The sequence below is a fragment of the Neolamprologus brichardi genome, chromosome 20 (genome assembly GCF_056152115.1).
Source record: "Neolamprologus brichardi isolate AB-2024 chromosome 20, ASM5615211v1, whole genome shotgun sequence".
In the NCBI taxonomy this organism is placed as follows: domain Eukaryota; kingdom Metazoa; phylum Chordata; class Actinopteri; order Cichliformes; family Cichlidae; genus Neolamprologus; species Neolamprologus brichardi.
In genome coordinates, this window is record NC_142123.1 from 22,435,251 (window position 1) to 22,450,360 (window position 15,110).

General features: G+C 40.8%; 1 protein-coding gene across 1 annotated transcript in view; it reads left to right on the top strand.

The window, feature by feature from the left end:
• LOC102788928 (prickle-like protein 2) overlaps positions 1 to 13,567 on the top strand; it is a 36,647-nt gene extending 23,080 nt beyond the window's left edge. Inside the window, exons 2-9 of the mRNA XM_006796408.3 lie at positions 2,780 to 2,964; positions 8,035 to 8,148; positions 8,260 to 8,397; positions 8,671 to 8,874; positions 9,492 to 9,678; positions 10,271 to 10,425; positions 10,557 to 11,358; positions 11,454 to 13,567. Coding sequence (XP_006796471.2) covers positions 2,833 to 2,964; positions 8,035 to 8,148; positions 8,260 to 8,397; positions 8,671 to 8,874; positions 9,492 to 9,678; positions 10,271 to 10,425; positions 10,557 to 11,358; positions 11,454 to 12,412 — 2,691 coding nt within the window. The 5' untranslated portion in view covers positions 2,780 to 2,832 and the 3' untranslated portion in view covers positions 12,413 to 13,567. The remainder of the gene's footprint in view (positions 1 to 2,779; positions 2,965 to 8,034; positions 8,149 to 8,259; positions 8,398 to 8,670; positions 8,875 to 9,491; positions 9,679 to 10,270; positions 10,426 to 10,556; positions 11,359 to 11,453) is intronic.
• The last annotated feature ends 1,543 nt before the right edge of the window (positions 13,568 to 15,110 follow it).

Below are 15,110 nucleotides of genomic sequence, written 5' to 3' on the forward strand. Positions count from 1 at the left end.
TAGTGCAAAATGTGGGGGTCCTGAGATAGACTTTTGAACACACAGGATACCGATGATTGACATATGACAGGGTACTAAATACCAGAGCCCTTGAATGAGTCATTCCATTCAACAGCTCTGTTAAACACATTAGAAGGTTACCTAGGCAACCAGAGCCTGGGCTATCCACCAATGACCAGCTGATCCTTAAAAGTAATGTGCAACAAGTGACGCCATATGTGACTGTGGGCGCCACTTAAATAAGAAAATAACCATAATAAAAAACAATGAAACAACACATGGCAGTCAATGTGATATATATCGACTGCCATATCAGACTGATCATAATCTCATACGACTCACGACAACTCATACAAATGACGCTTTAATATTGACAATAGAAACAATGGTATCAAGAGAATTTGTCACCATATAAATAATAATGACAGAATCTTGTTAAAATTCTGCACTGAATCACTGATCTGATTTCACATTGCCAGTGGACATCACATTTGAAGTGATGCCTGTCTGGAGCAACAGGCTGCAGGTTACCCAGCAGGCCCACTCTCACTCAGCCTCTGCGCACTAATGACGAACAGCCTCGGGCCAGGCTAGAGGCTCAAGGTTACATACCTGCGATCTCTCTTCACAAAGAAATCAGCAGCGCCCATCTTAGAGAGATAAACAGTACTCAGCTCTGCTTGGATGGAAGCTGACTCACTGGCTCAGTCGGTAGAAATGTCTGCTGTTCCTTGGCCACTGCTTAAGCTGTGTTTTTATATGATTTCTAATCTGCAAGAAATGGTGTTGCTCTCTGAAATTGCCAGAGAAGACCTGTATCATAGTTTGGGAAAAATCATTTTGAATCACAAATGTCAGGGCTTGTTCACGATTTCCCGCGACCATCATCTAGTGTTGTCTTCCTCCCTCAAGTGCTATGACCTTGATGCACGACCTACAGACACAGAACAAATGTGTCATCTGCTGTCTCATCTTTATGTACATGTCCGCATTGGTCAGACAGCACTATTTAATTGCAACACAATGGGTTTCTCATTTCTATATGAGACATAGACAGCATTATAAAGAACAAATGTTTCTCCCAATTTGCATTAATTAATTGTAATATCTCTCCACTCATCAGCTTTTGAAATAACAATCCATGAGATGTAAACACACCTCCATCGGTGCTCATTGCCGGCTCACTAAATATCCTGCGAAATGAGTTGCATTTCATTTTCATACTTTGCTGGTGGAGGCGATTTTAACTGCTGTTAATTATTCATGTGCCAGTAATGTGTGCAGCTGTTCTCCTCTCAAACAGAAAGAAGGAGGAGAAGATTGAACCGATCTGTTGTCCATACCTCTAAGTAACACAGTAAATGCAGATGAAACACTGTCTGCTGATAATAAAGTGCTGGGACTGGCGAGCAACTTTGATATTTGTAAATTTATTTTTGGAATAAATGATTCTGAATGTGTTTCACAGACTTGATTAAAATTTTAAGCTGTTGGTCAGTACACCACTTACAGACTGAAATATTTATATATTGGATGGATTGCCAGATTTGAAGACTCCCGCAGAGCCAGCCATGACCCCCAGCAGATCAATCCCACTGACTTTGGGGCTCTACAAACTTTATCTCTAAAAGATCTGTACAAAGATCCCACTGACTTGCTATTAATTCTACTGACTTTGTGGGTTTTCTACCTTTATCCACTGTGAAGTTTACATTTATGTTTTTATTTTTGTAAAAAAAGGGTAACTTGTTGGCTGGGGACCCGAGGAGCTTATGTAATAGCGAGGTGTCTGTCATCTGTCCACAGTTTGCAAGAATCGTTGCTCATCCGAGAACACTGGTCAGGATTTAGTCAAACTTTCACACAGTGGTCATCTGATGACTGTGCTCAAGGTCAAAGTCATATTGTTTTGTCTTGTTTTGTCAGCACTTTTCTATTTCCACAGCAGTTGCTGGACTAGTAGTAGTCTTTAAAATCAATCAGACAGTACTATAGGTCGTGGTGCATTGGTCAGATTTTGGTGAAGTGACATTAATTTGGCCTGGATGTGACCGTCAGCCTCCTTGACTTCTTAGTGGATTTTAATTAGTTTGTGCAGTACAATCACCCAGTGACAATAAAGCTTTAATCTGTGAAACCCATCAGGAGCTAGTAGTAGCTGCAGACTGATGTATTGATTTGTAAAAGAGATAGACAGACAGCAAATCATTTTTCACACAAACTGCACAAATTACTTATGGCTGCTTCTTTATTCAAAAAGTGTCACCATGCCGGGTAGCTCCACGTGTTTGATTGGGCAGATTTTGTTACCCATCAAGAGGAATGCCCCAAAGAGATTTGTGTCTTCTACCAGGAATAAAACTGGGAATTCTTAGGCAAACGTGCAAACCACTACACATTACCACTACTTGGTACCGGGCCGCGAGAGTTGAGGCTCAGGTGTGAAATGTATGGTTTTCAGGGTTTTTATTGGTTTTCAGCGTTATCTTGTTATCGTTTTTATCGTTTTTATCGTTTTTATTGTTAACTCGGTTTTCCTGGGTCTTTTCATGTGTGTTATAAATAAATCTTATTTTTTTCGGTACCGGTACTAGTTTTATTTTGTTGTATTTATCCGCGACACCTTAAAGGCCGGTCCGTGAAAATATTGTCGGGCATAAACCGGTCCGTGGCGCAAAAAAGGTTGGGGACCGCTGGTCTAGATCATCTGTCGTTTTTTTTTTTGTTATTGCAATCTCTTTTTGCCTCGCCCTCATTCTCCTGCCTGTTTCCTCCACAGGAATACCTGTGTCCACTCAAGCGGTTTGGGTAGTGGAGCATGTTGTGACAGCCATGTCTCTGGAGATGGAGAAGACCATCACCAAGCTGATGTACGATTTCCAGAGGAATTCCACCTCTGATGATGACTCTGGATGTGCACTGGAGGAATATGCTTGGGTTCCCCCTGGCCTCAGTCCTGAGCAGGTATATAGTTACAGATACAAACAAACTATGACGCAAATAAGTACTTCATTAGATATTCTCCGTTGTTGTTCAACAGTGCCAGACCGTATCAAATTGAACCAAGTCAGTCAAGAGAATTAAATTATTTGGATAATAAATTATCTATCGAAGTAATCCCGAGCTGGAAAATTCACTCATCTGAAAACACGACAACATATCATCATTGTTTGAAATCCCCTTCATGGTGCTGTAGTCTCTTACGGGTTAGAGTGGGGAGAAGGGCAGGGATGACTTACAGTAGACTAGGGCTATGCTGTCAAGCATTTCAGGGAGCAATAATTGTAAGGACATTTTACAGCTGTCAGTGTTAATCTGACTTTGTGTAGAAACCAAATTGAGAGTCAGACAGACTGACAACCATGACTGAAATCATGAAAAGCAACCACACACTGATTAGTTGATTGCAATGTCTGAAGAACAGATGCGAAGCAGCAAAAGATTTGATGAAATGTTGAAATGCTCTCTGATGAGTTTAAAGTACAAGAATTTCAACTATATAGGAGGATTCACTTTGAAAAAGCTGTTTCAGTGATCAGTATCGAGTAAACATGATGACTACTGAGTGGTCTTCTAGGCACACTAAGCCTCAGTCTGCTCTGTTTTTTACTGTAACTTAGCAAATTTAAACCCAGAGGACTGGAAGTAATTTGAGTCAGTGAATGTTTGGATGAATCTAATTGGAAATGTGTGGCAGCATGTTTATGCGTACCAGTTTCGCAATTCTCTGTCTGGACTCATTTGCAGTTTAAATGCCTTTTAATTGCATGCATGACCAAGCTAATGCAATTGGCTCTGTAAATCCAGAAGAGGATATTTCCTCCTCATTTTTTATTTTTGCCTGTTGTTTTTGTCAGCTCTAACATAAGATAAGCACGGTCGTGTTCAACTATATTCGGTATAAACACTTCTGTCTTTATTTAGTATGAGAAGGACTCCAATGCAACAGGCCTCCTAGTATTCTGTTAACAGATGACAGGATGGGCTGATAACAGTCATTTTCTCCAGTCAGCCATCTTGACGGGATGCTGAAAGAGGCTGCAGCCTCTGTCATCCAACAGGAGGTGCAGGCAGTTTGAAGCTGCCCGTTTCTTTTTTTAATACACTTGAACGTAATGAATTTTAAGCCCGTCACATCTGATTTCTCTCTGTACAATTAAAGAGACTTGCATTTTAAAAGATAATCACAATTTTGCAGCATAGTTCATCAAGCTGTCAGGACTCAAATTCCCCAGCTGAAAACATTTACTGTTTCAAAAATGTTTTGTTGTATCAGGATTGGATGGGAGGAATGAACTTTGTTAACAATAGATCTTTTCAATATTTGTTGTAACATGTTTTTGCTTTTTTTTGTCTAAACAACTTACTTTAAGAGCTTCAAGGTAAAAAAAAAAAAAAAGGATTTGGTGGGCTAGAGATTCCAGTAAATTCAGAGCTGAATAATTGCTAGTTTAATTAGTTAGTTTATCAATTTTGCATTTATTGTCAAGGTCACTTGTTCCTGTTTACCTGTGGATTTTGGACTAGACGAGATGAGCAATATGGAGACAATGCAATTTTTGGTCCAACATGGTAACCAGTAATGAAAATAAACTGGAGTCCTATACAAATTTGCATGAAATGGATCACATTTAAAAACCTAAGGCCCGAGGACCAAAATCAGCCAACGACTTCAATTTGGCCCACTGGGCGGCTTTGGAAAGACATAACTGAAGGCATAAATTTCAGCATTTCCTACTAAAAACAGCATCCTACTGGCTATTTATACACCAAAGTAAACAAGTAATAAACAATTAAAAACAGCAAAAAATCAATTACATTTTATAATTACAGGACAGTCTGTAGCTTATTCTGTCATTTTTACACATTTATTTCTTACAACTTGAGCCAAAAGAGTCGTCATTCATTTCCTCCAGCAGCATTTCTACGTTTATATGTAGAAAATGTCTTTACACTGAATGAATGTGAAGTTTTATCCCTGATTTAAAGTATTTTTTCTTCCCGATTAACAAAGACATTTCGAAGAAAGTGAAGAAAGTTCTTATTTGTCGATGTGCTTAATATTTGATAATATAATATAATATCCATCCACCTGTTGCACAGTTGAGAGACAGTTCTCAGAGAAAAGTAGTTCAAGGCAAATGATTTTGGCTCTCATAAGAGAGCCTCCTCAGCACAGAGTAAAGCGCGAGCGTGACGGGCAACACAGAGAAGAACCGCCTTTCTCTCTCACTCTCCACCCTACTGATTAAGTAAATTGAATCAGCAGAAACTTCAGTAAAATAGATCTTTACACTGCACTGAACACTGAACCACTTTGCGTTGAAAGCCTGTTCTGTTGAAAATCCGAGACAAGTAACAAGATTGCTTTCTATCCTTTCAGTGTTTACTTCTCCAACACCGTTCAAGGCTTTTTCTCTGTTTCATCGGCTAGCATTTAATTACAAAAGAGGGTTCAGGGCACGGATGGCAAGTGCTACTGCATCGTGAATTATAATTGCAGTGCAAGTTTAAGATTTCCTTTAAGCAATGTGAATATTAGCTGCTGAAAATTTAAAGAACCTGGTGCTGTTCAAGGTTGTGCCTGCAGCAGCAGCACACATCTCAATGTGCTGAACACTTTCAATTCCAGACACCAACTTCCAAGGGCGAGACATAATTTTTTTTCCATGAATCAGTGAAATAATGTAGATTATTTAAAACAGCCAACTTTTATCTTTGTATAAAGAACAAATTGTGGATATTTGGATGCTATTGTATAGGCCAGCTTTAAAATATACTTTAAATTTGACATAACTAAAGAAATTATAGTTATTTCTTCTGTCTATCATAATTTTATAATTGGAATTCACAGATCAATCATGGTTTAAAATTCATTGTTGTAATCTAAAAAAGCCACAACCCCAGGCTTCAGACTAAACGATCAGTTTCTACTCTCACCTCTGTATGATGTGAAAAAGAGTAGATAATTTCGACATGGTCATCTCAGACACACAGTTCCAGTTGTGAGCACAGCAGCCCAAACTCATCGGCTGTTTAAACCATCTATTTGTGAGTGCCAGCCGAGCAGAAGAAAGTTGTCTTTGAGGAACTAGAAACAGAACTAAAAATGTTTGTTAGATGAAGAGTGAACTGAGGAGTTCCATCAAGGAAAAGTCCAAATTAAATAAAGATTATTTTTGAACTGACTCATGCAAAGTACTCTATGAAAGTTCAAGATCAGAAACAGGAGTTTAAAAATGAGTACAGTACTTTCCATTTAATATTTTGATATTTACAGTGGATCACATAAGTGTTTTATTCTTGCTCTTTTTCTGCCCACCTTTACTATTGTGGTTTACTCTTGTCAGAGCTGCACTGAATATGAATTCCTGCTCTCTTCAGATTGTTCAGTCTCATGTGTTCATGTGGTTTAAAGCTAAAATACGGAAACAAAATAGCTTATAATTTATTCATCTTATCATAGTTACTTCTTTTGAATAACTGTTCAACCTCATCTGCTGTATTGTACAAAAGTCTTAAGGGACCTCATTTCTCTACTGTATTGTTTCTTTCGATAACAATGCGGTAAATTTTACAGTATATAAATACAGTATCAACACCTTTTATTCTTCAACACAGTCTGAACGCACTTAGACAAGCTTTCATTTAATTTCTTTAATCTGCAGGGGATGTTTAGCAGGCTTCTTGAAGGACATTCAAAGCTTGTTTTGAATATTGGCTGTCTTTTTGCTCCGTTCTCTGTCAAGATCATCCCACACTGCTTGAATAATATTGAGGTGTGTGAGGCCAATCCATGACTGATAGGCTTTTCATTCTGTGTTGTTTTGTTTTATTTTTTTTAATCCAGGTGGGCTTTTACTTGGCAGTGTGTTTGGGGTCATGGTCATGCTGAAAAATGAAGCTGCAGCCAACCAGATGCTTTCCAGATTTTTTTGCATGCTGGATCAAAATTGGATTGTACTTTTCTGCATTCATCCATTAGTTTTGCCAAGATCCCCAACACCACTGGCTAAAATGCAGTCCCAAAGCAAGACAGAACCTCCACTGTGTTTTTAAAGATGGGTGTAGATGCCCACTGTGGTGCCTATCTTTTGGCTTTCTATGTAGATATTGATGACATTTTGAAGCAAAATTTTGAATTTAAATTCATCACTCCATAAGACCTGTTGCCACTGATTTTCAGTCAAGTTCTTGTTTAATCAGCTTCTTGGATAGTGTATTTTTTTTTGTCCAGTTACCTCAAATTTTGTAAGGACACACTGCACACCATGCTGATCACGTTTTTGGCTAATAACTGGTATTCATGGTGTTGGTGCAAAAATACAATTAATATGTGTCGAACAATGTTATCTTTGGCATGTTTTGTAGGCTTAACTAAAGATGTTTTTCGCAACAGGCTGCAAATGCCCGATGATACAATTTACTAACTTGCTTTTATGTGTAGACACAACACTGGTTCGTACCTTGAATTGGGTGCCCTTTTTTAAGCTTGAATGATTTATAGGTCAGTGTTAAGTTGTTCTACAAACAAAAAAGACTTCTCCTAAAATGGTGAGGTACAAGACCTGGACTGGAAATGAGTAAAAACAAAAAGCAGTCAATGTCCAAAGACAAACTCTGAAACAACTCCTTATCCAACAAAACCTTATATTGCAGTACAAATTAAAATAAAAAAGAATTGTGTGCAATATGCAAATTTGTGTCATAAATCGAAACTTTCAACCTCCAAACAGATGTTTTTACTTCATCCATCATGCTTTTGTGTGTGATGTAAAGAACTTGGCAAATTATGTAGAAACATTTTCTCCGACTTTCCACCAAACAGCAGACAGATGAGGTTAGCAACTAACATAATCAAGGATTTTGTAACAAAACGCGTAGAATATTTATATCGGGTTGAGTTGAGACTAAGCACACTGAAAAAGGGGTAGAAAATATTTACTTTACCTTTTGTCAAATGTGCTGAAACACATTTTGAAATTGAGAGGTCACTCAAGAGCAAAACCACATGTTTGATTTTCTTTGTTTCAGGTGCATCAGTATTATAACTGCTTACCAGAGGAGAAGGTCCCTTATATCAACAGCCCTGGAGAGAAATACCGCATCAAGCAATTGCTTCACCAGTTGCCACCACATGACAATGAGGTAAAACTACACAACAAAATTCTGAGTAATACATGAAAGCTTTTCTTTACTCTTATGATTTCCAGAGGTTAGGTGGCGTTTCAGCTCTAATGATGAGTCGTGTTGTTTCAGGTACGATATTGTAATGCACTGGACGAGGAGGAGAAACGAGAGCTTAAGCTGTTCAGCAACCAACGGAAGAAAGATAACCTGGGCCGAGGCAATGTCCGTCCTTTCCCCCTAACTATCAATGGGGCCGCCTGTGACAAGGTAAACCAACATCATTCCTTGCATAATGACCTACTTTTTCCAGACTTGGGGCATCGTCTGTGTAGCAAATATCTTTAATTCTCCTTCATAAAAGCATGTTAGTCTTGAAAATATTCAATACTGTCTCTTTTCACACCTTACAGCTTTCATTCTTTCTTTGTCTGCCTTTTCTTCCAACACTACCTGACTCTCTCACTTTCTTTCGTACCTTTCATTTGATTTTGTTTCTTTTCATTGAATTTTATTTCTTCTCTTTTCCTTTCCTCTCTACAGTGTGGGGGTCAGATAAATGGAGGGGACATTGTAGTTTTTGCACCAAGGGCGGGTCATGGAAAATGCTGGCACCCTCAGTGCTTTGTCTGCGGCACATGCGAGGAAGTATTGGTGGACCTCATATACTTTCACCAGGATGGCAAGATCTACTGTGGCCGGCACCATGCCGAGAGGCTGAAACCCCGCTGCTGTGCCTGTGATGAGGTGCGCCTGTCTGGGCTTGGAGCCCTTTGGGGTTGGAAATGGCTGAATGGTTCATGCTCACAGACTTGGATGGGGTTGGAATCAGTCTGGAGGGAAAAGATGTCTCAGTGTCTTTGCCACGTCTCAGAAAGTCCGCTGTAATTTATAGTGAGCGGGCTTGAATAATAAGTCAGGCCACAGTGCTCTGCAAGTATTGGAAAGAGAATTTCTATTTGATTAAACTGTTTAATTATCTTTAACTGGAAGATATCAATCTGATGTCACGTACATATCTTTTAAGTTAGTTTCTTTATAAGGTAATTTTGTGAAATAATTACATGAATATTATAAAATGCAAGCACAAAGGATGCCTAGATTATTGCTTTTATTCAGCTGAAATATGCCTGACTTTTACACTTAAGAACACTCACGCTTTGGTGGAATTTCTAACAGCTTACTAACCTACCTGTCAGTTTATGTGGAGGTAGATGATCCTATTAAGGGGTAGTATGTCAAAAAGGATCCTATTCTAGGTCGCGACACGAATAAAATACAGGACCCTGAGATACAGGATAGCAACATAGGTAGATATTGTGTGTTATCTGCTTGCTGATAAATGTAATGTGTTAATCATATAGATCATCTTTGCTGATGAGTGCACTGAGGCGGAGGGCCGGCACTGGCACATGAAGCATTTCTGTTGCTACGAGTGTGAGACCACCCTTGGCGGGCAGCGCTACATCATGAAGGATGGACGACCACACTGCTGCAACTGCTTCGAGTCCCTTTATGCAGAGTACTGTGACGCATGTGGAGAACACATAGGTACTAAACATGCTTCCATTGTTGTTTTAAGTCCTCTGATATCTAAATGAATTGCTATCAAGAGTGACAGACATGCTATTCCTGTACTTGCTTCGTGGAAAAAAAACCTCCAACAGCCCTTTATTGTAAGCGTGACTCTTATCAGCTCTGGAAGCCTTGTGTGCCGCAGCTGTGGAGAGGCGGGTTCAGTGCAGTGAAATGCGGATAGTTATTATCATCCCAAGCTTCAGTAACAGTGAAAGAGTGTGTTTCAGAGGGTGCTCCCATGTTGTATCCAGATGGAAGCTGTGAAAGATGATTACTTCCTCTTGCTGGGGAGTAGTGCTGGTGAAATTTATTCATGCTATCTTACAAACTGAGTGATCATCTGTGGGCATGAAATCATAAATATTTTACTTTGAGAGACAAAGGGCTCTGTTTGCTCATAATTTAAATAGTGCCTTGCAGCATATCGGATAAAAATTAGGTATCATGTCAACATATCTGACAAAAATTTGCTTAATAGCTAAAGGTTAACATCAGTTTGTGATGTTTTTTCGTCATGTGTCGATACTAAAAATGGTCAAATGTTTTTGTTCCCATCTTTTTAAAGGCATTGACCAAGGTCAGATGACTTATGATGGACAGCACTGGCATGCAACTGAGGAATGTTTTTGCTGTGCCCGTTGCAAGCGCTCCCTTCTTGGACGCCCCTTCCTGCCAAAGCAGGGGCAGATTTTCTGTTCACGGTCCTGCAGTGCGGGACAGGTGAGGAAACTGAAAATACATCTGAAGCATCTCCTCATTTAGTTATGTGTATACCTGCTGTTAATTAGTATACATTTTTAAGAGTTTTCTAGTTATGCACATATATATATATTTTTATTTTAACAATTAAGGATCCCGAGGAATCTGACTCCTCAGACTCTGCCTTCCAAAGTGCTCGATCACGTGAGTCCCGCCACAGCACCAAGATCGGAAAGAAGGAGCGCAGGAATGCTGAGCAGGATAGGCGAAGCACCGAACCCCGCCAGTCAGCTCCTCCATCGATGCCCGACCGTCTCTCTGCTGATATGGATCCCCTCTCTGGTCAGATGGATCGCTTAAGCCTCACTTCTAGTCAGACTCCAAGCAGGACACCTAACCGCACCCCTAGCCGCACTCCTAGTCGAGCCCCAAGCCTTAACCAGGTGTGGATGAGCCGAGATGACCCCTACATCCCTCCTTCCTATGAAGGCCCTCAGCGGGATCCCTCCCCTAGCCCTACACCCATTCATCTGCTGGGTCAGTGTAATGCTAGGCAAGGTTACAATCCTAATGCGAATGCTCATCCACCAACCCAGAGTCCTGCCAACCCAGGAAAGAGGCCTGATTCCTGGGGAAAGGAGCAAGGGAATGCCAAGAGGACCCCTATGGCTGCCCTGAGAGGCTACTCCTTTAATGAAAACTGGATGCAGCACAGCCAGGATGAGTTCAGACCCAACAAGCTGCGCACCCAGATGAGCTTCAATGAGATGTCTAGCCAGAATCAGGGTTTCTCTGACAAGAGAAGTATCAGTCTGCATGGATTCCAGAGAAATGGAAGACCGCCACTGACCAGGAGGAACCCTATCAATGCCATGAGCTTTAACGAGCCCCTCACTCCTCTAGAACAGACCCCTCGTGGATCCATGGACTCCCTAACTATGTCTAATGCTACAGGTATGGGGTTAAAAAGCCTAAAGTTAAGGTCATTTATATGAGATTATATTAAAAAAATGACATTTGATTTTTTTTATTTTTTCTTGTTGTAACAGGTAACTCTCTAGATGGAGTCAGCAAGCGTCAGGAGCATCTGTCAAGGTTTTCCATGCCTGACCTGAGTAAGGATTCAGGTGTAAATGTGTCTGAAAAGAGCAACATGGGTACCCTCAGCTCCTCAGTCCAGTTCCACAGCACAGAATCGCTGTCCTCCTCCCGCCCATACAACAACAACAACAACATGTACACCCCTCTGAGAGTCGGCTACCCACTGCAGTACTGGGATGGCCCACAGCCGCTCGGCTTTGATGGTAAAGGTCGTGTCGGGGTGATGGGCAGCAGTGGGAATCTGCGGATGGCTCCCATGAGTGACAGAATGCCCCGCCGAAGCTTGAGCGGGCAGGAATCTGTGTCCCAGAACCAGCAGCCACAACCCAGACGCCGCAAACACCATCGTGGGAACAACGGCAACGGCCAGCACCGCAGTGGCCGCCACCACAAACGCTCTCGCCGCTCTCGCTCTGACAACGCCTTGCACCTGGTGGCAGACCGGCCTGCTCAAATGATGGAGCCGCCGTACCGTCGCGTTCAGGAGGATTATGATCGTTTCCCCTCTGGTCATGCTGCACGGGAGTTGTTCGGGCTGGACCCGGGCGGGTACAGGCAGCAGCTTCACCGGCCCTGTCCCCGCACCACTTCTGATCTTACCCTGCAGAATGCTGGCTGGCAACCTGTCGGCCTGGGCGGGCCGTGCTGGGGCGATGGGTACATGGAGGCTGCTGACCCCTGGTGCTCTAGCTGCTCCTCTTCCTCCGAGTCTGAGGAAGAAGAGGCTTATTTTATGGGAGAACCAATCCCTCGGCCCGTGCAGCTGTGCTACATCAATAACGAGGAGCGACGCCATCGCTACAGTCCCTCTGGGATAGGTGGCCATCACGGACCTCTTCACGGACCGATTCATGGCCAGCTGCACACCCGCCAGAGGAGGAAGAGCAAAAACTGCATCATTTCGTAGATATAGAGCAAGGAGTTGGGGAGGGATGAGCAGGAGAGTGAAAGATATAAGAGAGAAAGGTAAGGAGACGGTGTAAAGCAGCAGAGATGGTGGAACAGAGGGAGTGGGAAGGTGAGAGTGAGACAGCTGAAAGTGAGAGTGAATAGAGAGTTTCTGTGTGTGTGTGTGTGTGTGTGTGCTTTTGTGTGTGAGTGGTGGGGTTGAAGAGGGAAAAAAAGGCCTATTTTTTGTGCTTGTGAGCTTACACAACTCTACACCATGTAGTGTTTGTGTACACCTACACAGAATGATCTAATCCTAAGAGGAAGCTCAGCTGGCTTACACAACGGGAGTGTTTACGCTGATGGAGATCAACTGATGGTACCAGGAAGCACTGAAGAATTTGACAACTACATAGACTGTGGTCAAGGTAAAATAACATGGCATGTGTGCGTGTCTGTGCGTGAACCCCATGTTACAGAGAGATTGAACTATTCCAGCTGGAAAAGGCCAGTGGTCAAACTACAGTGACATGACTGTTCACGTCACCGCTCAGTGATCCAAGCCCTGGGCAGTAAACTTATTCTGTGTGGACAAACGAGAAATTGTATTGGGATAGTGCAAGCTACGTGCTAGATTCCAAGCTGTGTCATTGTTTACCTCAGTGGAATCCAAATGCTGCTGGAATATAGTGTTGGCTCGCTAGCCCCGTTATCACCTTGTACAAATAGTCTTTTAAACCTTGTGCTCTGCATAGCCGGCTCTCCATTGCTTCACCAAGGACAGAGCGCCACACAGCCTCTGCTCCTTGACCATTCAGGCACAGTAACGTCAGGTATGGTCCCGTTTTCTCTTCTGCAACATGCTTTGTTTTGGTTTTTTTGAGAGTTACCTATAGTTGATTAATACTACCACTAATAACACTAACAATAATAATGATAACACAAATAATAACTATAAGAATATTAAAGAATAATACCTACTAGATGTATATATAGTAATAAACTTTAATAATGGATGTAGTAATGTAAATGTCCTGTACATATGGTCTTAAATATTTATATATTTTGTAACTAAAGAACCATTATTTGTATAACATGATGTAGAGATAGGGAGGCTTGCATGTTAATTTGTTGTTGTTGTCTCATACTGAAAATAAAGTGTATGTCAATGAACAACCAGGAATATTATTATTTTTGGATAAAGTGGTTTTGAGTTCGGAGGATGTTTCACTAAGCCATTCTACCATTCCTAAAGAAAAAGTAACTTTCCTTGCAAGGAAAGCTCCGCTGAATAAACGTTCCATCAAGCAGTGTTACTGTCAGTCAGATAATAACCACCACCAACCAGGACCTTCCCACAAGCCTTTCCACAGCAGGTCAAGTGTTCTGACCCGACAGTCCGGGAGGAGTCTGAGAAATCAGAAGTTCCCTGTCTTATTTCTCGCACATCCAACAGGTTAACTACGAGAACCGAACATTCATTTACCTTCTAATTTATTCCAGACCTTCAAATGCGCCGTTATAACCAGTTAATGACTTGAGCTGAGTGGTCATAATGTTTTGGTTCAGTCTACAGTACTGTGCAGTTTGGGGCCTCCTTTCATTTCTCTATATTTTGCTTTCAAGGAGCCAGAATTTCTTTTCATTTTTAAAATGGTATTGAGCAAGAGTTCTCCAAGCTTTCTTAAGGTCTTTCATATTTTTTTAAATATTGGCTACTTTATTTTCAGTCCAGTTTTTGTACTTGACCATTTTTAAAGGAATTTCTTTCATTTATTTGTCTGTTAAGCCACTGTTCCATGACTCATTCATGACTCAAGCACAAAAGTTTGACTTTCAGGCATCTTAAAACTGTATAAAATCTAAATAAAAAAAACCCCCAAAAAAACGGGGTGACTCAGGACTTTATATAGAGCAGGACATTTTACAGTTAATCCTGTTACACTAGCGCCTGAGCTGCTCCCGAAAAAAGTTCAAATGTATCTCTTGCATTATTGTGCTGCAGTTTCTTGTCACTGGTCACATTTAAATGAATATCAATACTTCAGTGATAATCCAGCCTGAGCCGTGTCAGTGTTCGAGTCACAGAGTAAATCAGAAATACTTTGACACTGGCCACTTCAGCAATATAACAAGGACCAGTTAATAAACAAAAAAATTACATTTCTAACATAAAAAGATCTGAAATTTGGCCTATTAACTACATTAGTTTTTTACAATAGACCTATAAGATTCAGTATATGAATTTTAGTAGCTACAACTATAAGTGAGTTGGAAATGGTTTGAATACTTTGATTACATCAAATATACAGTCACGATAAAAAGAAAATACATCTTCCTTCAACTCTTAATGATTTACATAGGTAAATACAACCATATTGTGCTGAAATATTGTTTAACAAAACCAAAGTAGTGAAGAAGTAGTCTGTAAAATATAAATTATACCCTTGCTGCTTCCAGTTTAAGCAAGAGCCAGTGCTGCTCATCAAATGCAGCTGATTAGCTGATCATCAGCCAGTGTGATAATCAGTGTGATCGCTTATATAAAAGAAGATATTTTGGCAGCTTGCAAGTCTGGAGCATTCAGGTGTGTATTCAATTCAATTCAATTCAATTTTATTTATATAGCGCCAAATCACAACAAATGTCGCCTCAAGGCGCTTCATAGATACAGAGAAAACACACATCGAGAAGGAGTTTTAAAAGTGGAAACATTC